This window comes from Manis pentadactyla, chromosome 9, assembly GCF_030020395.1.
Source record: "Manis pentadactyla isolate mManPen7 chromosome 9, mManPen7.hap1, whole genome shotgun sequence".
NCBI classification, from domain to species: domain Eukaryota; kingdom Metazoa; phylum Chordata; class Mammalia; order Pholidota; family Manidae; genus Manis; species Manis pentadactyla.
Genome location: NC_080027.1, coordinates 122,306,964 through 122,331,830, shown reverse-complemented (window position 1 = coordinate 122,331,830; position 24,867 = coordinate 122,306,964). Strand labels below are relative to the sequence as shown.

General features: G+C 59.1%; 1 protein-coding gene across 4 annotated transcripts; it reads left to right on the top strand.

Annotated features, from left to right (window-relative positions):
• The first annotated feature begins 276 nt into the window (after positions 1-276).
• Positions 277-24,607, top strand: CDK18 (cyclin dependent kinase 18). Of its 4 annotated transcripts, none has more exons than XM_036909724.2 (16): positions 277-466; positions 15,626-15,767; positions 15,921-16,060; positions 16,657-16,782; positions 17,596-17,652; positions 18,434-18,548; positions 18,728-18,822; positions 19,078-19,140; positions 19,806-19,929; positions 20,025-20,145; positions 20,934-21,031; positions 21,209-21,314; positions 21,445-21,487; positions 22,053-22,143; positions 22,361-22,438; positions 23,070-24,607. In XM_036909724.2, the coding sequence occupies exons 2-16, from the start codon at positions 15,644-15,646 to the stop codon at positions 23,102-23,104; spliced, it is 1,416 nt and encodes a 471-aa protein (XP_036765619.2). In that variant the 5' UTR covers positions 277-466; positions 15,626-15,643; the 3' UTR covers positions 23,105-24,607. The 4 variants fall into 4 exon arrangements, with proteins under 4 accessions (XP_036765619.2, XP_036765623.1, XP_057364045.1 ...); XM_036909728.2 differs by having other exon boundaries at positions 277-578; XM_036909727.2 differs by lacking the exon at positions 277-466 and adding an exon at positions 13,554-13,668.
• Positions 24,608-24,867: the final 260 nt, after the last annotated feature.

Below are 24,867 nucleotides of genomic sequence, written 5' to 3'. Positions count from 1 at the left end.
GGCGCTGGGCTCTAGAGGGTCTCGCCCCTTGGGCAAGGCTGTCAGGGCCAGCTGGGGGGGCGGCGGAGGCCGGGCCGGGAACGAAACCGGAAGAGGCGCTTGGACCCTGGTTCCCAGAGTGGGAGAAGGGGGTGGACGCCCAGGCAGAGGGAGCCCTGGGGATTGGCAGCGGCTGCGGGCACGGCGGGCCGGACGGAGGTGGAGTCAACTCTTACACGTGAGAAACTCCGGCTGGGGCCGGGCCTCCCCCTCCCTGCACACCCCTCCCGTCCCCTCCCCTCCTCCCTCCTCCTCCTCCGGCTCAGGTTGCAGCTCCTCCGGGCAGCCGCTCACCTTTCCGGAGCAGGGCAAGCGGCCCCGAGGCGGGCAGGGACCCCAGCAGGGCGCAGGGCACGGCCTCCAGCCCCGCGGCAGCCCGGCCTTTGCGGGCGGGAGCCGGCGCGCCGTGGCCCCCTGGACGCGCGCAGTGAGTCCCGCAGGCGGCGCGTTGGGTCCGGCCGGCCGGGCGGGCGGCGCGCCGGGGAGGAAGGAAGAGGTCGGAGGAGGGGGCTCCGCCGCGCCGGGTAAACCGAGCAAAGGTAAGCGGGGCGGCTCTTAAAGGCGCCGTTCCGCTTCCACCCTGCGGGGAGCGGTTGGAGGGAAATACCCGAGCGACGCGGGGAGACCGGCGATCACGAGGCGTGTGGGCATGTGTGCCGGGGGCTGGGTGGTACCCCGAGTTCTAGGTGTCAGGAGGGAGGGCTGTTTTGCCTTCTCAGACCCCACACCCCCAGGGAGTCTCCACCGGGATTCGCTGTGGCCCCGGGCTCCGGTCTGCTCCCCAGGAAGCAAAGTTTTCCACCCAGTCTCAAACCAGGCGCTTTCTGGTCGCCCTTCTTAATGGGAGGGCAAGGGTCAGGAGTCCCTGGTAATGACAGAACCCGCGAGTGTGGGGCCAGATCGCCGCCTCGAAGGGTTTCCTGGGGTCTGGTGAACTTTCCAGAGGGGCAGACGAGGCGGTGGAGCACAGAATCCCTGTAGGTTTCAGCGCTGCTCTTCGGAGGGTGGGAGGGGTGTTGATTGGCGCCTCTGAGGATTGCTGCTCTTGTCTGCCCACCGGGGAGACCAGAAGGGCACTGTCCCCCAGCCCGCAGCAGGGGGCAAAGGGTTAATGCTGGGATGGGAAAGGCGGGTGGTCTGTTGGGCTCAGGACTCTGCTGTTTGTCCGGGAGAGGACCAGGAATCCGAAATCTGAAATCAGGTATCTGGGCTGGAGGCCTCTGCGCTGTTGGGGGCGGAGATCTGGGGAGCTGTCTGCAGGTGGAGAGGGGGGATCCGCCTGTTGATAGGGACTGATTTTCTGTGCTCAGGGGTCCACACCCTCCTAGGCACCAGTGGCTTCTTTCTAGTTCTCCCAGAAGCCTTTCCTGGCAGCAGGGGCAGGAGGGCTGGTGCTGTGAGGAGTGGGGGTCAGTCAGCTCCCCAGCACCTCGTCCCCACCCCCAGCCCAGCCCTCAGCAGTTCCCCAGCTGCTGGGCCCTGTGACTCACTACCTCGCCAGCCTGCCCGTCCTGTGTCACCACCCTGGGAGGTTCGGCGCGTTTGCGCGATGTTTTCCGCTAGGCATGGGCACACAGCGCATTCCTGGACACCGGCCTGAGGAAGCAGAGTCCTCGAGGACGGCTGGCGGGAGGCATGTCCTCCGAGATCGCCTGCCTTTATTCCAGCCTTGGGAGGGAACTGGCACGATGTAGCTTAGGCGTGGGGGAAGGCAAGGATGTGCCCAGGTAACACCGGCTCCTGGGTGTGGGTCTGCATCCGAAAGGCCGTCTGGAGAGAGGGTCACCTTGCCACAGCCTAGCTCCTGTCTCGGGTCACCCCACCCCAGTCGCCTCTGTGCAGCTGGAGCCTGCGAGCTGCCCTTCCCTCCCCATAAGCTCACTGCCCATTAGGTTCCTGGGACTCTCCCTGCTGGCTGCTCACCCCAGACTCCCCCCCCCCACCCCCGTCTTCCCCCAACTAGCCTGCCAGGAGAAAGGAGACTTCATTTCATTCTTCCCATACTTACTGGGGTTTCCAGAACAGATGTCAGTAAGTTCCCCCTGATTTCTGAATGCCTTGGTGGCTACTATTTATTGAATATGTACTGGGTGCCACGCAGCGTGTCACGCAGCTTTATGAAGGGGGTATCATTCCCATTTTACAGGTGAGGACACAGAGGCTCTGAGGCGCCAACTTTCCCAAAGTCCCACCTAGGGGGATGCAGCCCACTTCCATCTGTGTCCAAACCCAGGGAGAGCCTAGCCCCCTCCGAGTTCTCTGGCTCTGCATCGGTCCTCAGGAGACGGGAGGATGGGGCTGGTGCTCCGAGTACTGAGGCTCCCATCTGCCCTGCGCCAGGCAGAGCCAGGCTGCTCCGTGGGTCACAGGAAGAAGGCACCGGATCTGAAGAATGAGTAGGTTCCTGGTCGGGGTCCATCTGTCTTAAAGCTGCATTTGCTTTCTCCATAGATCCAGAGTCTGTCCTTTGCCAACTTGGGTCTTCCTGTGCCCAGGCAAGCAGGCCCCAGAGCCTGTCCTGGCTCCCCCCAACTCTTACCCCAGCAAGCCCCTTTCTGGGGTCCCCCTGTTTGGGACTTTTGCCCAGCATCTCCATCTACCCCTTCCTTACTCCTTCTTTGCTTTCCTAACAGAGTGTGATACCCAAAGGGGAGGGCAAACCCAGGGGCCTGCTGGCACCCAGCTCCAGCACCCGCTGGCTGTGTGACTCCCTCTCCCCAGCAGACTCTGAGCGTCTCCCAGCCTGTTTCCTCATCTGTGAAATGGGGGTCATAATAGTGGGGATTGTCATACGAGTTAAATACAATAGCGCATAGTGCCTGGCAGGTAGCAGACCATGAATTACTTGGAGCTGTACTGCTGGCTATTTGGAAAGGAATTTCCTAGTCACTGCACGGTCCGGGGCTCTGGGGTAAGACGGGGAGGCAGGCTTTGCAGATCCGGTCAGGCTGAGCCCTTACACAGTATCTCTCCTGGGGGGTGGAAGGCTCTGTGTAAGAGAGTGGGACTGGGGTGCAGCTTGGGAGGGAACCGGTCAGGAGAGGACCGGGAGCCTATGCTGTGGGGACTCTACCCTCTAGTTTCCAGGATGCATGTTGTAGGCACCAGGCACCAGAAAGCCAACAGCCTCCTGCTAGGAAGCCTCTGACAAGACCTCTTTTTCCTGGGCTAAAAAGGCCCTCCCCCAGGACTTAATGAACTGCTGTGCCTCTTCCTCTCTGTTGTGTAGACCATGAGGGAGTGACTGGCCTGGACCCAGACTCGCCTGAATAGCTTCATCCCTTTGGGAACAAGTCACATTTCCCTCCCTTGCCCTTTGCCCCACCTTGACCCCTGCTCCTTGTCCCCCCCAGACCCTTTGCCCTCACCTTCCTGGCCCTGGCTCTTGAGCAGGCACTTTCCCATCCCCGGGGGTTGGTCCTGTCTGGGCCCCACAGCTGTGCACACGCACACAGAGCAGCAGCCCAGGCAGAGGGTCTGGGTCCCAGGATCAGGGTGGAGGCGGTGGCCGGGCCTGGCCAGGGGCGCAGCAGCAGATTCGGAAGAGGGAAAGCCGTGGGCGCCTCTCGGCCAGACCTCCTGTCTGAAGGCAGCCCATCTGCTTGAGATCTCCACGGTTCCGCCTGCAGAGGAGGAGGGACAAGGAGGCAAATGCGAGGTTTGGCTTTGAACCAAAAGGGCCTTGAAGCTCCCTGAGAGCATGAGTGACCCCAGTGAGTCAGGACACCCTGATCACAGAGATTGTTTGAAGGACAGTTGTGAGGCCATCTTCCTGGGAACTCTGGCCAATGGTCTCACTCAGTGCTCCCCAATCCCAACCCCACCCCACTGATGTGAAAGTCTTCCAGGGAAGCGGAGGGGTGGGAATAGACCAGATGCCTCTGCAATGGCTGCCTGCTGCATTCATTCTGTGTATGTCGAGCGTGCGTCTCCTGTCCACCGTGGGTGAAGGCAGTTTATGGACTTTGGGGTCAGTCGATTCTGCCTGTCCTTTAGTAAGTGGTTAGGAGAAAGAACTTGCTCACCCAAGTTTCTGTTTCCTCATTTGGAAAACAGAGAAAGTAAAAATATTACTTCCTGTGGTTGCGAGGACTCCAATGAGATCATGTCCACGTCCTTCCCAGCTTTTTGCCTTACGTGGCGTCACCAGTGGGAGGTGGTGGCAGATGGAGTTGGTGGGCCTCATTGGGCAGCGCTCGGTACCCTGGCCTCTTCTGCGTCTCTGCGGGATCCCTGAAGGGCTCAGCTCCCAAACTGGGAAGGAAAACTGTTTCAGAACGGCTGTACCCTCCTTCACTCCAAGCGCCCTCTGTGTTCTGCCGTCTTGGTAAGTCCTGGTGTCCTGGCAGTGCTCTGGAATGATCTCTGTCCTCACACTGGGTGTACCTCTTTCCTGCCGTTGGGGTTCCCCTCAGAACCAGGGCTGCTTCTCTTGTCTGGCCCCAGGTGGAGGGAGGGCTGTGGCCGTCCTTCCCCATGTCCTGTCAGCACCCAGTGCCCAGAAGCAGCAGGTGAAGGTCCCAGGCTGGAGGGCAACCCTCACGACAGCCATGCCAGGCCTCCGGACCACCTCTGCCATCACTGCCTGGGATGAGACCAGGAGAGGGGTCCCAGAGCCCTCCCTGTTCCTGGCATGGAGCCCAGCTGTCAGCACCCTCCTACTGCTCCACCATAGCTGGGCTGGGTGCCACATTCCAGGCTGATGCCAGGCCTGACGGTTTCTTCCCTGTGCAAGGCGGCCCTTGACTGGGCTGCTGATTGCCCGGGTAGTGTTGCCCTGTGGAGGGATTGCCATCTCTGGGCACATCCTTGCAGTCCCTTGCCAGGGGAGCAGAAAGGCCACTGAATTCAAAGTCAGCAAGCCCTCAGGTGTAGTCTCAGCTCTGCCCCACCAACCTTACCAGCCGTGGGTGGTCATTCCCTGTCTGCATCTTGCTGTCTTACCGTGAAAAATGAGAAACGGACCGAGTTCTCTAAAGCCCTGTCCAAGTCTGCTGCTTCTGTCAGTCCTGCTGACACTGTGAGCTGTGCTCTGAGACCCCAGGAGGAACTCACCTTCTTTTCCTCCAAACTCCGGAGCACAGCTTCTCCCAGTTAGCCTGGCCCTGCCATGGCTCAGAGGGCCACGCAAATCCTGGAGGGCTTCCCCCATCAGGCAGGAGGAGAAAAAGCACCTCCCAGAGGAGCAGGTGCCAGATGCAAACACCATACAAGCCCTGGATGGTGATGGATAAGGCTCTTGGCCAAATCCAGCCTGTCTTATGGCCTGTGAGCATCTACAGTTTTAAGTGGTTGGGAAAAATTCAAAAGGAGAAACTAACATTTTATGACCCTTGAAAATATAAAATTCAAATTTTAATGCCCATGAATAAAGGTTTAGTGGAACATGGCCACACTCATTTGTTTGCATCTTATCTATGGGTACTTTGTACAAGGGTACAATTGTCTGATTGCAACAGGCTGTATGGTCCGCGATGCCTACCATACTGGCTGTCTGGCCGTTTACAGAAACCATTGGCCGACCCCTGCTCAAGATAATTATAGTTCTTCCAGGGCTTGCACTAAACAGTTCTGGAATCTCAATCTAAAAATACTTTCTTTTCATGTAAAAAGAAGTGTTAACTTCTTTTAACATAAGCAGTGAATGTTTATTATAAAATATTAGAAGAGGCAAGTAAGAAAGAAGATATTAAGATCACCCATAATTCTGCCGCCTGAGGTAACTACTGTTAGCATTTTAACTTAAATCTTTCTGGGTTATATACAGTGTTTGTATTTATACGTGTACATATGACATGTGTGTATGTATATCTAGCACACACACAGTTTTTACACATCTACGCTTTTCATTTAAAAACAAATCTCAACCTATTTGCTGTCTCTGGGACTGTCCTAGGGCCGGTGGGGGTTATTCTAATATCTCTGCCCTCAGACCCTGGAGGGCATCCAGATAGAGGCGTCTGGCAGGCAGAGCTGTGGGCCTGGGAGCTGTCAGCACGTGGGTGGTGGTCTTCACCAGGGCAGAGCATACGGAGGGGAAGAGCAGAGGGCCAGAGGGAACTCTGGGAGTGCCGACGTTCAGGGACAGGTAGGGGAAGTGAGTCCCCCAGACTTGGAGGGAGAAAGAAGCAGGAGAACTAAGAGGCCAAGGGAGGAGGGTAAGATGAGGTTTGAACCCTAGGACAGTGCCCGGCATCGAGTAGGTACTTGTGAAATGAGTGAGTGACTGGAAGAAACCCAGTGCCGTCAAGGAGGCTCAGCTCTGGGGAGCGGGAGCCACTGACAGGGGCGTTTAGGCAACAGTTGAACCACTGCAAGATGTTCAGAGGTTCCCAGAAACAGGGAAGGCGGGGAGGTGGTGCAGGCCAAGGTGGCCTCCTGGGCCCAGCCTTGGGGCAGGGGAGCCTGTGAAGTGTGAAGAGGCCGCCTTTCCCTAAAGGTTGGAGAGTACTGACCAGAGGGTCCTGCTGGGATGTGGGCACGGAGTAGTTGGGTCAGGCTGGTGGGAGTGGGGTGCTGGGAGTGGATATAAATAGGAATATGGTCTAGAGATGCCGGGAAACTCTCCCTTCCTGCCCTCCCTGCTCATGAGACTGAGCGGTCCCCAGGGAAGCCAGCTTTGAAGGGCCTGCAGTTCTGTGGCTAAAGTTGGGCATGGCGAGAAAACCAGAGAGACGTGAACAAAGACCCCATGTCAGACCATCAAGAAGCTGGGCTTTTGACATCTGGACAAGGGAAAGCTAGAGGTGGATGACCCTGGTGCCCTTTATTTCTCCTCCTTTTTACTGTGGGGAAGACGGCGGGCATCAGCATCTACGCAAACAGATGGAGTGGAGACAGATGTGAGCTGCTTTGTTTGGATTTGAGGAAGACCAAGAAAGTACCCATACTTTGGAATTGGGAGAACACTGGGCAAGGTTGCTGAGGAACCTGCTTTGCGGGTCTTTAACAGGGGCTGCTAGAGGGAGAGGGAGAGTTTCCTCTGCCCGGGAGGGGAGGAGGCAGGCCTCGTCTGAAGCAGGACGAGGTCGGCGACGGTCTGGCCTGCATCCTTGCTGCAGCCTCCATCTGGGATGTTCTGCACGGCCAAGACCAGAGCTAAAGGAAAGACGCCTTGTCCCATCTTATTATTTAGAAATCCAGAGCCTCCCCCCAAAGACTGCAGGCCAAACTTAGCGGGTCTCCAAAAAAGGTCAAAAAGAAAATACCAGAAGATGCTGTATGTGCCTCCATTCCTTGAGCCTTAGAAAGCCAAGAAGAGCAGTGGAGTATCAGCAGGGCTGACGCGGAGCCCCCACAGAGGGGCTGAAGTGGGGCATCGGGCTCAGCAGGGTCATCTGGAGGGGCTGAGGCCGAGGTGCCCATGACCTCTGAGGCTCCGGGCATCTGCCCCTGAGTGACGGGAGCCCATGAGGAGGGACCCTGGTCCCCGCCAACACCCCCTCCCTCAAGCTCTGGAGTCCCCGACGTGGGTGTTCAGTTGGAACCTCTCATTAGTATTTTAATCCCCATCCGCCCCTCGCCTGCCGGCGCAGAGACCTCTGCAGACCTCAGAGGGCTGCCGCTGGGGGGGGGCTGCCCGTCTGCCTCTGCCACTGCCTTTAGGGCCAAGCGCCGGCTAGAGAAGGAGGGTTAGCTTACAGCTGAGGCTTCAAGTCCGCTGGGCAACGGACAGTCTCCGGGCAGTCCTCTTGCCTCCAAACAGCTCCTGGAACTAGGAATTCAGAGCTTTTCTATAGTCACTTTCTGATCATTGTCAGTTTGCTCCATGCCAGGCCCTGTGTCAGGCATCGGGGGTGTAATGATGAGTCAGACCTCGTCATTAACAAGCTCACAGGCAAAGTAGGGAAATAGGTGAAGTTACCCTGCAGGGAGCCAAGCACCCTACCTGGGGGTGTCCAGAATGCTGTGGGAGCACAGAGGAGGGGCCCCCACCTGATGGGGGCCAGAGGGGTGTCAGGCTGGGTGGGGCATCATGGAAGGTGTCTAGGAAAGAGGTTGAGCCTGGCTTGAGCCCTGAAAATGCGAGTGCTTCACTGGCACAGGGCCCCTGGCCCACCAGCTGGGGTGCTCCCGGTCCCACTGAGGGCCAGGAGGACCAAGGGGGACCGCTGTCTGGGGAGGCTAGGGCTGGCTGGCTGGCCCCCTGCGGCTGGCTCTCGTATGCCCAGGGAGAGGGCAGGGCCAGGCCCACCCCGGTTGTGCTCAAGGCCCACCAGGGGTGGAGCTGGCCTGATAGGAGAAGATGGAGTTGAAACAAGTCCCTGGCCCAGCCGAGAGCAGAAGGAAGGCAAGCAACCCTGACCGCCCGCAGAGATCTTGAAATTCAAGGTGAACAAAGGTCTTTGTCCTCAGTGAGCCTAGTGTTCATACACCTGTAGAGGAAAGAGGCTTACACGAGTCATCGCGATAAGGCGGCTCAATGATCTCATTCGGCCATTTGCTTATTCATTCCACAAATGCTGAGCACCTGGGCGCTTTCTTACACTCTGTAAGGTCCTGGAAACCAAAGCTGAGTGAGACCCCGCTCTTGTCCTGAAGGACGTCACGACCTAGTTAATAATGTACACAGGCTGGTCTTGAAGCGACGAGGAGGAAGCATCTCAGCTTACCTAAAGGAAGGAGGTGGTCATGTGTGGCTTCCTGGGGGAAGGGACATGAGTTGGGAGGTGTTTTTTCCAAGGGAAAAATGAGGAAGGGCATGCCAGGCCAGATGAACAGCGTGTGCAAGGCTTGGGCCCTGAGTGTGCTTAACTCCAGGAGTGCCAAGTATGTTCCCTTCAAGTGGACCCTCCAGGCGGGGGAGAGCTGAGACGCAGGAAGGACACAGGGACCCAAACACACGTGGTCCAGTTTGCTGGGCTTTTACCTAAGGACAATGTGATACGGAAGGGGTTTAAACAGGGAATGACATCACCAGAAGATGAGTGGGAAAGTTAAGTCTCCAGGCCTGGTGACAACTGGACAGAGGTTAGTCATTATCCCATTTGGCAGACAAGAGAACGGGTGTGGGTTGTCTTCCCGGAGCACAGTGGGGTGAGCAGGAGAGCTGGGATTTCTCCCATGACTCCAAATTGCCGAGAGTTTGGAAAGAAGGCCTGGACAGCATGTGACCTTCACTGTGGGGCACTTCTGTCAGGAAGGACACTTTCTGTCCAGAGCAGAGGTGATCGATCCCAAGCCCCAGATGCTTTGCCTCCCGACTGGGCTTCCGTAGGTTAGGCCCACTCGCTCCCAGAAGGCCTTCCCGTCCAAACAGAGGCTGCGGGAAGCCTCTGTCCCTTGGCAGGGCAACTGCAGCCTATCAGTCCTGCTGGCTTCTGACCACCCAGAAGGCCCCAGGCTCAAAGCCTCTCTCATCCAGGCTGGAGCGAGGTCAGAGTGGGGACTCCAGGCAGCCACGGGGTTCCTCAGGCCTCCCCTGAGGTTTGTCCAAGCTAGGGAAATGGAAGCCTGGAGCTGTGCAGGGCAGAGTCTCTGAGAGGATGAAGGAAGAGATGGTATCTGCAGACTCCCTGCAGGCAGGGTCCGCGCCGGGAGGAGGACGTGCCTCTGAAGTCTCAGCCCATGACGTCCACAGAGTCGGTCGGCTGTGGCCTCTGGTTCTTTTGAAACCTACCCAAAGGCTCAAAGTGGCTAAGTGACCAAGGTAGGGACAAGGAGTGGACAGCAGATGGTGTCATAAGGATCCTGGCTGGTCAGACATTGAGACTGAGTGTCACACTCTCCGGGCTTCAGAAAGGGGGCAGTTGGATGTTCTGTCCTTCAGCTCCTGCCCTGGGTCCATGGAGACTGAGGTCATAAAACAACCCAAAAAGAGGGCTTTGGAGAAGCATCTGATATGTGCCTGGCACACAGTAGGTGCCCACCATGTCCTTGTGAAACAGCCAGATCTACTGCATGTCACCAGCCCTGGGCACAGGCCCAAAGTGCCCCTAGTGAGGGAGGCACCTGAGAAGTCCTCGCTGTGGTCCTGGGAGACCACCCTGTGCATGGAGTGTGTCCATCAGAGGGGCCCCAGAGGCCCTGCAGGGTCAGGGAAACTGCAGAAGACTCGAGACCTGACTGTAAGCAGGGGTATCGCTGGAGCAGAGCTGGACTTGGGGAAAGTGGGGAGAGGAAACCAGGGAGAAAGGGCAGCCGGATCTTGAGGGGCCTTGGGTGCAGGCTGCTTTATTCAGGAAGTGGGCAGAGGGCTTCTTTCTCACTCAGGGCTTTTATTACACTACCTGGTAGGTGTAGTGGGCAGCCAGTGCCCCAAGGAGCGTAAGGGTTTGCTGAGAGGGATGTCTGAGCCTCGCTCCCCGAAGCTAAGGAGTGAGGCCGACCTGCCCTCCGCACCATGTGCAGCCCGGCTTCTGAGATGTGGAGCCTTCCTGCTGCTCTTCCATGGATGCTCAGCCAGCCTCCCTCTGTGCTCTGTGCTCTCCCAGGCGGGGCCTCCCTGACGTCCCAGCCCCAGGGCAGGTGTCAGGTCCGAGGCCTGGCAGAAGTTGTCCAGCGGTGGGGGACAGCAGGCCGTGTGTGCACTGCCTGGACACCCGGGGATGAGAGCCATCTGCCAGAAGGCTGGGGTCTGGCGAGTTGCGTCAGCCTAAGTGGGGGCCCCAGCCTGCCTGGCCTGTCCCTCTTGGTGCAGTGGTCAGGCCTGCTGATAGGGGACCGTGCTCCCTGCTTCGTGCGCCCTTCCGTCCCAGGGTCTCAGAGCATTTCACAGGCTGCAGGGAAGTCTGTGAGGGACGTCTGGGGAGCCTTATACGGGGCCTCTTTTCTGGCACGTCATTACCTTTGAGCAGAAGCTTGAGGGAAGAAAAGGAGAAGAGCGCTTAAACTGACTGGGCGTCTTCCCCGTGCCAGCACCGTGCCGGCTCGTTCAGCCCCTCCGCTCAGATGTCACCCAACATCACACACCCACCCAAACCCAGTCCCTGGTCCTCCACCCACACCTCTGCTCCCAGCATTCCTCATCTCCATGAATTCCCCCCTCCAGCTGCTGAGGCCCAGACCCTTCAGAACTGTGCCCGACTCCCTTCTCATACCCATATGTGGACTGTTTGCAAATCCTTGGGCTCCACCTGCAAAATAGATGAGAAGCCATCCACTTCTCTCCACCTGCACTGCTCCCACGCTGGTCTTGGCCACCACCATCTCTCACCTGGGTCTCTACGTAGCCTCGTGATTGGCTCCTGCTTCCATTCTTGCCCACAGGCAGTCTGCTCTCTACACAGCAGCCAGAGAGAGCCTATTAAAATCTAAGTGGGATCACATCACTCATGTGCCCAAAACCTCCCATTCCCTACGAGGCCGACATGGTCTGCTCCGTGTTCCCTTAGGGCCTCCTTTCTAGCCACTCTGCTGTTCCTAAAGCACACCAAACTCCCTTCTGCCTCAGGACCTTTGCACCTGCTGTTCTGTGCTGACCTGCTTCTCCCAGATGCCACACAACTAGGTCCCTAGCCCACACCTGCTTGGAAATTTTCCTGAGATGTTACATTTTCAGGGAGACCCTCCTGACCAACCTATTTTAAATCACAATGCCCTCATACCTTGTCCTTCTTTCCTGCCTTATTTTCCTCCATGGCACTTGTCACCATCTAACGTACTGTGTATTTTTAAATTTATTTTATTGTCTGTGCTGCCCCCCACCATTAAAATGTAAGTTACCCTCAGGGCAGGAATCAATGTCTGTTTCTTTCATAAGTGAATTCTCAGAGTCTATAACAGTGCCTGGCACATAGTGGCCGTTCCATAAATAATAGTCAAGTGTATGGTCAGAGCCAAAGTGAAGGGAGATTATGTAGCTTCATCACCATCATACAGCCTGCTGGTGGCAGCACCAGAATTAGAAGCTGGGCTTGTATGGCTTTGAATTCAGGGTGGGGGTGGAAAAGACCAGGAGGGGAGAAGAGCACCTACAGCCTCGGCCATGGGGAGGGCGCTGGGTGGGGAGAGTTCACGCGGGAGAAGAAAGCCCTGTGGTCGTGGAGTTTGTGTGCTTGGCAACAGCCAGGAGATTGCTGCATGAATCTGAGCAAGTCGGCTGCCCTCGGAGTCCAAGGGTTCATGGCTGCCCGAGGGATCAGGACAGAGGATGAGGAAGTACCTTGTCCTGCTCACATTCCAGGAGTGCAGGCCTTTCTCACAGAAGCACAGTGGCCTATGGGCAGGCTGACTCCCTCCCGGCCTGGCTCCTTCATCCCGTGCCACCCGCTTCTCTGGCACCAGCAGGCAGTTCAGGCTGACCGGTGTGTGCCAGGAGGAAGTGACAGGCTGAGAACTTTACAGCTTACCTGGGCTGGGGGGCAGGAGGGCAGGCCTGGTTCAGGGAGTGCCTGCCCACGCCCCAGCTTGTGAGGGGTCTCTGCTTCTTCATCACCCCCCAGCCTGCCCTGGCCAGGCCAGCATCCCTGGACACCCATCTCCTCCTTCCCCTGGCACCAGTTGCACGGGGACAGCCCCAGATGGCTCCCTGCTCCAGGGACAAAGACCACACTGTGCCTGGCAACGGGCTGGCCTCAGGCTGGGTCACACTGAACCCTTCTGTCCCCAGATGGGGGGAGGACCAGACAACACCAAGGTGACAGGCCTTTTTCCTATCTCCCTTCCCCCTCAGCCCCCAAATATGAGGAGCTGACTCCCAAGGGAAAAGTGACAGAGGCATCTTGTATCTTGAGCTAGGGAACAACAGACCATTCACCGCCTGGTCTACTCTGTCACACTCAAGACCCTGTTGGGTTTAATGCCCTGATTGTCCCCAGCAGAGAGACACACACTCTACTGTGGTCACCACCCCTGCTGCTTGCTCCCCTGTCACCACCAGGAAGTCCATCCTTACATCTGACCCCATCCCTCCTGCTCCAGTGACAGCCACTTCCTCTGGGTCTCTTCTCAGGCTTGTTGCCGAACAGCTGGTCCCCATCTCCCTGCATCACTTGGCCCTGCATCCCTGCTCATGTCAGCTGTTCCCAGTCTCACTGTCCATCTGGCTCCCCGTCGCCACCCCCCACCCCGTCTAGGCCCAAGCTGGCAGCGCCTTGCTCCTGACCCAGCCACCGGGAAAGCAGGTGCAGGTACTACACAGAACCGGTTCTCCTCTGTCCTACAGAAACTGGGGGCCTCCCTCCCAGAAGGCTTTAATGGGCCCCCTCCCCTTCTCCCACACACAGGGGCAAGGATGTGAGATTTATGGCTGCTACTGGTGGATTCCTGAGCCACACACACAACACAGCATCCCATACATTCCGGACTGCAGGACAGCTTTAAGGGGGAGTGTTTTTAGGAAGGGGAGTGACCGACCCCTCTTGGCAGAGCTCAGGCCTCAGGGGGCCAAGTGTCTGGCTCCCCGTACCTCCCAGGTTAACCGCGACCCAGCCTGGGGTGGCAGTTTGTACAGGGCAGACATTTCCACCCTTCTGCTCTCCTCAGCGCGCCGTCCACCCTCCCGCACCCTCCCCCGCTCTGAGGATTCCCCATCTCAGCAAAGAAAAGCAACCTGGAAACTTGCAGATCACCATCTTACCCGAGCCTCAGATGACTCCCTACGATGGCTCCATTTCCAGATCACTGGGGGTACTTTACAAAAGATGCATGTTCCTAGGCACTGCCCTCCATCCATTCCGGACTCTGAGGGTGAGACCCAGTAATGTGAAGGTTTTTACAGCTCTCCCTGGTGGCGCCGGTGCTCAGCCAGCTTTGTAAACAATCGCTCTGTATGGGGGGACATCTCCGTTCTCCCCTCTCACTGACAGATGTGAATCAACAGGTGGGGCATGTCTAGGCCGCCCGTCACGGGAACCCGTGTGCTGCCGTCATGAAGCCTCCATGACGGACACTCCCACTCTGGGCTGGCTGCGCACTAGTGTGAGCAGGACGCCTGCCCTCTGGGAGCTTCCGCACGTGAGAGGCCTGCAGAAGGCGGGCCCAAGGTTTCACAGAGGCACGGAGGGGCATGAGGTCGGCTGGCAGGAATGAGCATAGAGATGGAGAATCGGGGACACGTGAGGCTGGTGGCCTCTGCCAGGAGCCTGGAGGAAGGGCTCTCTGACACCTTCTCATCACAGGAAGCATCACCAGCTCCCGAGTTCCATCAGGATGGGGGCCACACGTTACCACCGTGACCCCAGGGCCTAGCACAATGGCTGTCAGGTAGCAGGTGCATGATCCTCATGTGTTGAGCTGAACTGAGTTAGACCTCAGGGCCACCTGACAGAGGTGAGCGTGGCTGGCTGTGCAGACCCGAGGCCTCCACTCAGAGGCACCAGCCTGAGGAAGGAGGACCCGGCCATACCCAGCCCCTGGGCCCAGGGCAGGTGGAGGGCCGCACCTTAGCTGCACTGGGGAGCAGCCTGCAGGTCCAGGGGAAGGACCCCTTCCAGGCTGGCTGAGGACAAGGATGTGGTCATTAAGCAAAGCAAACATGATCCTGACCCATAATCTCTTAAACCGTGAGGATTCAGGAGGGGTCTGGTTGCCTTGGCAACTGGGTACTGGCCATTGACAGGGCTGAGAGCATCCCCTGGGAATGGGCTGTGCCTGGTGCGTGGGCTGAAGCTGGGAGAGGGCGCAGGCTGGCCCTCCCATCACAGGGCTGGCTCTGACTCCTCTGTGGCAGGTGTCGGGGGGGGCAGCCCTTGTCCCTTGGTCCTGGCCCCGCTGCAGCTCAGGGAGATGTGGGCAGAGCAGGACGAGGGGCTGCTGCACTGGGAGCTTATGAAATCATTAAGGGGGGTGCAGGGAAGAGGCACAAGTCTCACTGGGAGGCCAGCGGGGGGTGGTCCCTCACTCAGAGGCCAGAGGGCAGGCGGGGAGCCCCTTCTGGCTGAGGAAGGAGCCCTGGCGGGGCTCTCTGCATCAGGCACGGGAGGGGCCAGCAGGGTGCAGCCTCCCCTCCCTGGGGACCCTCTCTTTCCAACGAACTTCTGTGTTTCCCCTGAGACTTTCAGCTGCTCCTGACCTCCCACAGTTTCAGCAGGAGAGATGGGGCTGGGCCAGCTCATATGCACACATCCCCTCCCATGTCCCTTCCTCTCCCTGTCTGCTGGGGACCCAGAACAAGCCAGAGAGGGGCCTCCAAGTGTCAGTATCAGGATGAAATGGGTTTGGGCATGACTGTGTCACAAGGGTGTAGGCCAGCGCTGATGTACAGCTTAGGGGCGTCATTCAGGAAGACTCACTGGCTGTTGACGGATTCAAGCTCTTACACAGAAGCTGGGAGAGCTGCTGGCCGGGGGGGCCACCCAGTGCTGGCACCCTCCCTGCCACCCCAGCCCAGTTCCCAGAACTCTCTAGACTTCTGGAAGCTGGAGGGCTACTGTGTGGCCCTGGGGAAGCCTCCAGGGTCCTACTGGCACATCCTCCCGCTATTGTGAGCCCTACTCGCTGCTCCGACTGGTCCCCAGCGGCGGGGGATCTGGGAAGTAAGAGTCACGGGAGGAGGAGGGTTAGGACCTCCTCGCCAGGAGCTCAGGCTCTGGGGGACAGGACGCCAGCGTGGCTCACGAGGGCAGGGCCGCAGGGCTCGATGCGGAGACTGAGAGAACGCGGTGCATTGCCTTGTCCTCACCTGCTCTCCCCACTCCTGGCTCAGCACCTGGTCCCGCCGACGATGAACAAGATGAAGAACTTCAAGCGCCGCTTTTCCCTGTCGGTGCCACGGACTGAGACCATCGAGGAGTCCCTGGCCGAGTTCACCGAGCAGTTCAACCAGCTCCACAACCGGCGCAATGAGGGTGAGCGGCGGGGCCTCCGCCAGCCCCTCCCTGTCCTCACCTCCCCTGCCGGCCTCTGCAAAACAGCAGGGGGGAGGTACACCCTCCTCCCCTCCTCCGGCTGGGGCGCAGGGACAGAGGGGCAGGGAGGGAGTTGATGCCTCTCCTTCTCAGACCTGCAGCTCCATCCTCTCGGCAGAGACCCCCAGCCAGAGTCCAGCAACTTCTCCCCCACAGACAGTGGGGAGGACCCTGGGCAGGCGTCCCCTGGCATGCAGTACCGGCGGCAAAACCAGCACCTCTTCTCCATGGAGGTGAGGGGCTCCGGGCTCTACCTGTGGGCATCCAGGATTCACCCACAGATGTGTGTCCAGGAAGGTGATGCCCTGGAGCCAGACTTCATGGGCTCAAAATCCCAGCTTTGCACTGAGTGGCCACGCGACCTTCAGCAAGTTACTCAACTTCTGTGTACCAAGTCAGTCTCCTTGTGTTAAAATGGTCATCGTAAAGATGAAATGAGTTAATATATGCCATGGGCTTAGAACATTCCTGCTACTTAGCAAGGGCTGGACAATTTGACTATTGTTCTTATGACCCATATATGTGTGCCCAGGTATATGAAAAATGTGCTTACTGAATTCCAGTGTCTGCAGGAATCTCATTCTACACATGGTGATGCTGTGGCCCAGAGAGGGGAAGGATCTCCCTAGGTCACACAGCAGCCCCTGAGTGTTGGTGTGTCTCTGAGCACATCATTGAAATAGCTGGGAGCCTGGGCTCACAGCCTGTGTCTGGTCCCTGCTGGGGCTGCTCTGCAGGGAAAGCCAGGCTCCGACTGAGAGACAAAGGTCCCACAGTGCCAGTTACTCGGGCAAACCCTGGGGTCCCCATCTCATCCTGGCCCCTGCAGGACATCAGTAAGAGGCTTTCTCTGCCCATGGACATCCGCTTGCCCCAGGAATTCCTGCAGAAGCTACAGCTGGAGAGCCCAGACCTGCCCAGACCTCTCAGTCGCATGTCCCGCCGAGCTTCCCTGGTGAGTCCCAAGAGGGTCAGAGGTCACGAGAGTGGAACCCCCTCTCCCCAGCATGGCTACACCAGTCCTGGCTTTGCAGTCCCCGCCTGAAGCCTGCAGCAGTTTCTGGGCCTCTGGTGCCACCTGCTGGCCACAGCCGACTCCTACAGCTCATCCCCCTTGGTCAATATCCATTCCATCAACAGGTCCCAGCAGGGCGGAGCCCCAAGCCCCCTCTGGGCCGCAGGGTCTCCACTGGGGTAAGATCAATAGCCCAAACGACATGTATTTCCTAGTCATGGCTGCTTATCAGATCTCCCTGGGAGCTTCTTACAAAACATGGACTGTGCTCCCCATTCTAGACACCTACAGAATCAGGCTCTAGGTGATGGGGCCCAGGAATCTATTGGTTGGGCTGGGTACCACTGAGCTGCAGGAAGTGTGCTGATGAGACTGGCTACTGGGCAGGTGGGCTCTGAACTGGACATTCCAGGTGCAGCGGAGAAAAAGTTCCTGCTCTCAGGAGGCTAAAGTCTGAACAACACAGAGACAGACAGGTGATGAAGGTGGCCAACAATCCCAGGAGTGACAGCCCAGGGCTCCGTACCCCAGGGACAGGGACAGAGGAAACTCACACATCCAAAGGCTCCTTCCTTTATCACGGCGACAGAGGGAAGAGGTGAAGAGGACGCCGTGTGGCTGTCTGCCCTGCTGGCCTCCCAGTGGGGGTCTCGTTCTCTCCCCTCCCGGAGGCTGGGTCGGGGAGGTGTAGTGGATGTATGTGCCGCTGCAGGGGCCTTTGAGCTCACAGGACCATATGTTTCTCCCTCTCAGTCAGATATCGGCTTTGGGAAACTGGAAACCTATGTGAAACTGGACAAACTGGGAGAGGTAAGGGGCTGGGCTCGGCTCTCTGCGCAGCCAGGCAGGATGGTTAGGAGGGACAGGGTCCCTCCCTGACCTGCCCTCCCACTGTCCTGCCCCCAGAGGTGCATGCGCTCGACCTCGCAGCCTGGCGCAGCCTGGGGCAGGTGTTGAGGTACAACCAGGTCTTGGAGGAGGGCATGAGGATGGAGTGGACTGTGGGCTCTGGGCAGCAGCCAGGCTAATATTTTTTCCCTGCAAGTATTTCTTGTCTGGGTTCAAATTCCCAACTCTTCCATTTAGTAGCCCTGTGGCCTTGGGTTAGCGATATGACCTCTGTCTGCTAGCTTCTTCCTTTGTCAAAGGAGGTTGTAATTGTTCTACCTCGTGGGGCTGTTGTGAGGATTGACTAGGTTACCATAATGAGCTTGGGCAAAGTCTGGCACAGAGTAGGTGCTCTGTAACTATCAGTTGTTTCTGTTAACACTGCGCCAGGCTTTGTGTTGGAGGCTGGGGTGGGCGGAGGCTGACAGAGAGGAGGAAGGCACAGCCCTTCCCGGCAGGAACCCAAGGAGGAGACCTACCTGTACACTTCACCATAAAGAGGGAGAAACCTGGGGTTACCCTAGAGGGACGCCTGGCCTGTGGGGGATGGGCTTTTGGGGGAAACAGAATTCAGTGAAGGGAGAGGAGGGGGGAAGGGTGCTCTGGCCCAAGTGCAGCCTCAGCAGAGAGGAGGTCACAGGGCAGAGGGGGGCACAGGACAGAGGGGTCCTGAGCATGGCTGGCTCGCCGGCGTTCTTCCCAGGGCACCTACGCCACGGTCTTCAAAGGGCGCAGCAAACTGACGGAAAACCTGGTGGCCCTGAAGGAGATCCGACTGGAGCACGAGGAGGGGGCGCCCTGTACTGCCATCCGGGAGGGTATGGCATCCTGGGGGCCTGCTCTCCTGGGGGCCCCTGGGAGGAGGGGCTTGTGGCCTGAGCCCCAGCTGGAGCCTGGGGTTGAAGGGACATTGCTGAAGGGGGTGCTCCTGGGGTTGGCCCCAGGAAGAGAGTGCACGTGTGGCCGCAGGGACCCAGGTGGGTCTGTCCCCCCACAGTGTCTCTACTGAAAAACCTGAAGCACGCCAACATTGTGACCCTGCATGACCTCATCCACACTGAACGGTCCCTCACCTTGGTGTTCGAGTACCTGGTGAGTTGGGCTGGGGCTGGCGGCTCCTCCCCCTGTGTGGGGGTGGGGACAAAGGGTTGGGGAGACCAGGTGGGGGTGGCCCAGGCCTTGTTCTAGAATCAGGTTCTCAGATGCCTCCATGCAGGAGTGAGCCAAGGGCTCAGTCTTAGGGGCCGCTGGGAGCCCCACTTCTGACCTTGGGCCCTGCCCAGGGAGGGGTTTCCAGCTAGAGGTCAGTCAGGACAGGGCAGGGCTGAGCCAGGCTCTGTGTTTCAGGACAGTGACCTGAAGCAGTATCTGGACCACTGTGGAAACCTCATGAGCATGCACAATGTCAAGGTGAAGGCCTCCACAGCAGGGACCCCACCCTCAGGCCCCCCACCCCCGGGTATGCCCCTGCTCTCAAGCCCAGCATGGGAACTACTCCCACCGCCAGGCTCCTGACTGATTGTTCAGACCTTCCAGTGTAGGAGGGAGGCAAGGGGCTGTTCAGGGTGTCTGGGGCTGTGCCGGGGCCTCACCCCCCAGTGCGCACACATGCTCTGCCAGCGTCCAGCAGTGATAGAAAACCCCTCGCTGACCCTGAGCACCAGTTTTCCTGTCTGTCAAATGAGAGCATGAGTTACCTGCCAGTATGAAGGGAGGCTTCTGGGGAAGCTTGGATGAATGACCCCTTCTGGTGCTTAATAAAGTATCCTGTGCATATAGCCCCACACAGGCGGCCTGCCTGGTGGGCTGCCTGACCCTTCCTGGTCCCTCCAAGCTCTCAGAATCCTCTGGCCTTCCACACACTGCTGCTCGTGCACACACCTGGTGCCCTCCGTGGTGGACAGCACCCCAGCGGCGGACAGGGTCCAGGGTGGGAAGCCAGGTAGCTGTCCAGGGGCCTTGCCCCACCCAGCCCCTGCCCCCATCCCTGTCCTGGCCGTGGAGCAGAGGCGCAGGGCCTCCCAGATGGGGTGCACTCGCACTTCCCCTTGCTTATCTTTCCCTCCCTCCCCCAGATATTCATGTTCCAGCTGCTCCGGGGCCTTGCCTACTGCCACCACCGCAAGATCCTGCACCGGGACCTGAAACCCCAGAACCTGCTCATCAGTGACAGGGGGGAGCTGAAGCTGGCTGACTTCGGTGAGGGCCCGTTAGGGTGAGGTGGGGGTCTGACGTGGCCCCTTCAGGAGGTTGGTGCCTTGGGGAAGGGGGTGCAGTGACGTGTCTGTCCCTAGGACTAGCCCGGGCCAAGTCCGTGCCCACGAAGACCTACTCCAATGAGGTGGTGACCCTGTGGTACAGGCCCCCCGATGTGCTGCTGGGGTCCACAGAGTACTCCACCCCCATTGACATGTGGTGAGTGAGCGCCGTGGAATTGAGGGGAAGCAGGGCTTCCCCACCTCCAGGCTCCCTTTGCTGGCCCAGGGGCTTCTGTGAAACCTGCCTGACCTTTGACTGGAAACCAGGTAGCGTCCTGCAGATGTGATGCAGAAGAATTAAATCTGAACTACACTGGGTTTCCCTGGCTCTTAATAGGCTCCCCAGGGCTTCTGAAATATTCCCCCAGGGGTGTGCAGGGGGCTACTGGAAGCTACAGGGGGACCCCGCAGTAATTAAGTTCTCCAAGCATCAGTTCTCCTGAAAATTTTAGAAGCAAATACTACATTATTTTTATGTCAAAACGATATTATATTATTATATTATATTGACCCATTCTTTATATTAAAGTTAACGTGCATATGATTCGGTGTAGAATGAAAAATAATTTTTTAAAAATTTAAGGCTGAAGCACAGGCTTCCAGTGACTGGCCACTGAGCCCTGTGGTCCCGAGGAGAATGGCTTCATGGACTTCCCTTCCGGTGGGGGTTCACATGGAAAAAGTGTGAAACCGCTTCGGAACTGCCAGGCGGTGCTGGCCTGGCCAGCCCGAACCCCGCAGAGCGGTCAGGCCATCGTGCAGCGCAGAGAAGTCCCCAGGAAAAGGCTGTGGGGAGGGGGCTGGGCTGCGTCAGGAGCCTCCACTGCCCGGCTTCGCCCGCCCCAGATCCACCAGCGCCCCAGCGGTACCCTGGGGGGCAGCCTTAGGGGGGGCGGACGCGAGCAGGCCCAGCCTGACGCCGCCCCTGCCCTTTGCCCGCCGCAGGGGCGTGGGCTGCATCCACTACGAAATGGCCACCGGGAGGCCCCTGTTCCCGGGCTCCACAGTCAAGGAGGAACTGCACCTCATCTTCCGACTCCTTGGTCAGTCCCCCGACGCTCCGTCCTCGCCACCAGGGGGAGCGGGCCCTCTGCCCAGCCCGGGCGCGGAAAGGGGCTCCCGCCGCCTCTCAACAGCGCCCCCACCTCCTACGTGCGCCCTCGAGTCGCCCTTGGCCCCGGCCCCTCACCACGTCCCCCCGACCTCTCCCCTCTCCCCAGGGACTCCTACTGAAGAGACGTGGCCGGGCGTGACGGCCCTGTCCGAGTTCCGAGCCTACAGCTTCCCCCGGTACCTTCCCCAGCCGCTCCTCAGCCACGCTCCCAGGTAGGCCTGCCTGGCGCACCCCTCCCCACGCTCGCGGTCCTGCCTGACCCTCTGGAGGTGGCCGCACACCCGACTCTCCCCGCCCCCGCCCCGCCCAGGCCAGGCCTATGCCAGCTCCTTCCTCCTGCAGGTTGGACACTGATGGCATCAGTCTCCTGTCCAGCCTCCTCCTGGTGAGTGTGCTCCCGGCTGAGCCCAGGGGCAGGCAGCCAAAGAGTGAAGCCCCAAGATGCCACCCTGCGTGCCAAGCTCAAACCCCGGTTCAAACCCACTTACCAGCTATATAGCCTCGGGAAAGTTAGAGAAATTTTCTCTGCCGGTTTCCTCAGCTGCAAAATGGATGAATGATTTGTGTTCGATGTAATAGTCATGAGGATAAGTTGAAAATGCAGAACACAGTACAGAGCCTGTCTCCAAGTGAGCTCACAGCGAAGGGCAGTATTTGGTACTGCATATTAATATTACTGTTATTAATGCTGTGATCATGGTTGCTTTAGCATCTGTATTTCCTTCCCAAGAGGAGCTCGCTCTCAGGAAGTCCCATTTCTGGCTTTCTAGTGACTAGAGACCTGGGAGCCTGAGCGCCGAGACTGCCTTGGGTGGCACCTGGCCAGGGACTCTGAGGTTAGACGCAGGCCTCTCCCACCTTGGCCATCTAACTTAGCACAGGAGGAGCGCTGCCCAGAGGGGTCCCCGCGGTCCCCCGCCAGAGCCCAGTAGCCCACCTTTGCCTTTCAGTATGAATCCAAGAGGCGAATGTCAGCAGAGGCGGCCCTGAGCCACCCCTACTTCCGGTCTCTAGGAGAGCGCGTGCACCGGCTGGAAGATAGTAAGTGTCTGGGGGAGGCTGAGGGCCAAACCCTGTGGATCTGAGACGGTGCCTGAAAGGCCCAGGGAGGGGCTCCCAGGCCAGTCCTAACTGAAGGGGCTGTCCCGCCGGGGGTGCCCCCTGCTCTGTGCGCAGCTCCGGGGTGTGGGGGCTGCCGGGTCCAGGAGCAGGGCCGGCTCCCCCCAGCTCTCCCTGCCTTCCTTCCCTCTCCCCCCAGCTGCCTCCGTCTTCTCCCTGAAGGAGATCCAGCTACAGAGGGACCCAGGCTACCGGGGCCTGGCCTTTCAGCAGCCAGGTAGGGGCTTGGGTCTCCCCCCGCCCCTTGTTAGAAGAGACCAGAGCAGGCTCCTCCTCAAGAACGGGGACAGGGCCCTGTGCCACTCCTGCGGTGGGGAATCAGCAGGGCCTCCCTTCCGGGAGGTCCTGGGGAGCAGAGAAGGCACTGGTCTCCCTATTTGCTGCCCAAGCATCCTCCTTCCTCCTCAGCCCCCACCCCCGACAGAACACTGCACCTGTCAGGCCCGAGGAAGACTCATGCTCTGTCTGGTGTGCCCTCTGCTCTGAGCTCTCCAGCCCCCGTGCCAGGGGAACGGGACTTTGTGTCTAGAACAGCTGACGGTCTTGGATGTGACAAACATTTTCCTTGCGTTACTCGTTTACTCCTAAAGCACCCCTTAGTGTTGGTACTATGATAATGCTCCCCATTCCACACTCAGTGAGACTGAGGCTCTGGCAGGTTAAGTCACAGTTCCATGCAGCTAGTCACAGAGCAGATCCGGGTCCAGGGCTGACTGGCCCCTGAGGGCCTGGCCTTGCTGTCTCTGTCAGGGCTGCAGAGCAGGACACCCTTCTCAGGCGTCCCTTCTTGGGCAACTTTCGGCCCTGCCTCTGCCCTGCAGTGCCCCCTTTTCCTCTCCATTCCCCAGGACGAGGGAAGAGCCGGCGGCAGAGCATCTTCTGAGCCCGAGGGACAGGAGGTCACACTGAGCCCACCCGTGGGCAGGATGAGGCCTGTGCGGCCCTTGGAGGACTGAGGAATGAGGGCTGATGGCCAGCCTAGAAGACTTCCCAGCAGCCCTGCTGGCCCCAGCTCCTCCCTGTCCCTGCTTCCCACCTGCCCCCCCGGTGGCCTTCACCTGGGCACCAGCCCCTCCAGCACCTGCCTGGAGACTGGGCATGGGCTGCTCCCCTGGGAGGAGGTGAGGGGGCTGAGAGGGACTTGCTCTCCCGGCCTCAGGTGCTTGGGCACCAGTGAGGACAGGAGAGTCCAGGTGCCAGGCTGGGCACTGTGCCACACACGCACCACTATGCCTCCCCTGGGAGGCTGGCCTGCCTCACCAGGTGGGCACAGCTTCTTACGGGCCCTTGGGGCCCACGCACCGTTCACTTTCTTCCCCTCTGGGAGCAGGAAGCGACATGGCGCCTTGGGTGGGACCCTGGAATCCGGGTGCCAGTATGTATGCCAGAGCCCACCCCCTACGTGTGGGGAGGGTGTCCCTGGGGCAGCAGTGAGGGTAGCAGCCCATCCTCTCTCGACATCCCACCCTCCGTCCTCGCCGCCCACCGCCTCTGCTGCCGGGTGCCTGGCTGTGTCCGCAACAGCCTGGTCAGCTGGCCCCTGCCCACCTCCCCAGCCTGCATGGGGCTGCCTTACGTTGTTGGCAGGTGGTAGAGCAGTCACTGCCCTTGGGGCTCTGACCCACGCGCCTACCTGTCCCCCCTTTCCTGAGAGTGGCTCCCGCATGTCACGCCTGAGTACTGATAAGCCAGCCCTGGGCCAGGGTGCTGGGGACGGCACCCAGATATGCAGGGTCACCCTGACACTGGTGCCCGGCTGGCCTTGGCTCCTTGGGGCTGGCACAGCCTTCCCCGTCCTCTCCTTCTTGCCTCTGTGGGCCTGTCCTTGCTGCTCCAGACCCTGGCGCCAGCCTCCCCGTGTCCCAGCCTCCCCAGAGGGTGGTCGTGAGACGGAGTGTTTAAATGCCACAGTCCGGGGTAGAGGCAGGTGGGCTGGGATGGGACGGGCTTTGATCCTGGGGCTGGGAGTACGAGGGGCGTGGCCCCTGGAGAAGGCAGCCCTCACGCCCTACAGAGCCCGCCTGTCGGATTCCCAAGGACTCCTCGCCCCTTGGCTGAATCTTGAATGGCCCGGCCGAGGGGAGGCCAGGCCTTGCCTTTCAACAGAAGCCCCCTGCCCACCGCAAACCCCTCAGCCCGAGGAGCAGCCCTGGGGGGTCTTGGCCTTTGCACAGGCCCCTCCACGCCTCCCCAACTGTACTGTGAATGTCCTGTGACTCAGCACAAAGACAGATAATATATTTAATTCATGCTGTACAGAAAGGAGCGAGCAATCTACAAAAAGCTGATTTTGACAGATTGATGCCAAAGAAGAGAAAGGCCCTTCCCCTGGCCTCGAAAGCACAGCTGGGGCTCGTTTATATATATATAAAGTGGAGAAAGAGTTTGGTTTATTGTATCCCTGGACCTGCCCTGGGCCCTGGGATGGGTGCCCTGGGCCCTCCCTGCTGTACCATGGAGCATGCTGCAGACAAGGCTGGGTGTCAGCTCTGGGTGTTGCGGGGTGGATCAGAGGAGGCCCGGGCCTCAACTTCTGCATCCTGGCCGTGGCCCACGTTGGGGCCTGAAGGGTGGGGCCAGGCAGCAGAGGGAAGAGAGAGGCCCGGGGAAGAGTTGGGGGTTCTGGCTGCTGCAGGTGACCCTTGT